Source organism: Antrostomus carolinensis, unplaced genomic scaffold (assembly GCF_000700745.2).
Source record: "Antrostomus carolinensis isolate BGI_N321 unplaced genomic scaffold, ASM70074v2 scaffold41936, whole genome shotgun sequence".
In the NCBI taxonomy this organism is placed as follows: Eukaryota; Metazoa; Chordata; class Aves; order Caprimulgiformes; family Caprimulgidae; genus Antrostomus; species Antrostomus carolinensis.
Window position 1 is genome coordinate 1 of NW_010323305.1, and position 871 is coordinate 871.

General features: G+C 63.3%; 1 protein-coding gene across 1 annotated transcript; it reads right to left on the minus strand.

Annotated features, from left to right (window-relative positions):
* Nucleotides 1–202: 202 nt before the first annotated feature.
* Nucleotides 203–869, minus strand: IL34 (interleukin 34; the record flags this gene model as incomplete). The annotated part of the gene is given in 4 exon segments (XM_029085592.1): nt 203–376; nt 455–465; nt 468–519; nt 792–869. Coding segments are annotated over 4 exon segments (315 nt in total), but the record flags the coding sequence as incomplete, so codon positions are not given.
* Between the last annotated feature and the right edge of the window lie 2 nt (nt 870–871).

An 871-nucleotide genomic window follows, 5' to 3' on the forward strand; every position in this document is an offset into this window, starting at 1 on the left:
CCCTGTGGGCACGTGTCCTCCCAGCACATCTGTGTGCCCCGTGGGTGCGTTTGCCCCTTGTGCACCCCCACATCTGGGTGAGCACCCCATAAGCCCACCCCACGCATCCCTGCGTGCCCGGCGTGCCTGCACAGCCAGCACCCTGTGTGGAGCTGGGTGGGGTGATATGGGGGGTGATGTGGGGGTCCTGGTGTCCCCTCACCTGCCGGTACTTGCTGTACTCCTTGCCCAGGGCGTCGAAGAGCTGGCCCAGCTCCTGGGTGTACCTCCAGGACGGATGCTTCTCCGGCAGCACCTCACGGATCCGCAGCACAGCCTGGGAGCTGACGTGGAACCAGAGGTACCGCAGTGCCGCCTCCGACACCGTCCCGTTGCGCTGCGGGAGAGAGGGTGACGTGGGTGAGACCCACCTGGAGTCACCCCATCACGGGGCTGTCCCCTGCTGCCATATTACCAGGCGGGTGTCAGCACCTCTTCGTACTGGACCTGGACGGTGTAGTCGATGGGGAAGTAGTGTTTCTGGAAAGGTGGAGAAGAGCAGAGGGGCTGGCAGCACAGTGACAGGGACATCTCTGTCACCCTCGGTGGGACAAACCAGTGGAAAAGCCACAGTCAGCCCCAGAGATGCACCAGCAGAAAGAGCTCTGGGCACCATTAAGCCCAAGTTGACCCCCCAGTAAAAAAAATCACTCCCAGCTCCCACTTCCCGGCCACATTCCCTGCAGAGCAAAGGTGGGCTCTGCAATGCCACATGTCCCCACTGTCCCCTGCACCCCAGAGCCGGGGGTTACCATGTACCGCAGCCGCATCTCGTAGTGCAGCTTGTCCTGGAGCAGGCGGGTCAGCTCGCACTCCCCCGGCGCAGCAGCCT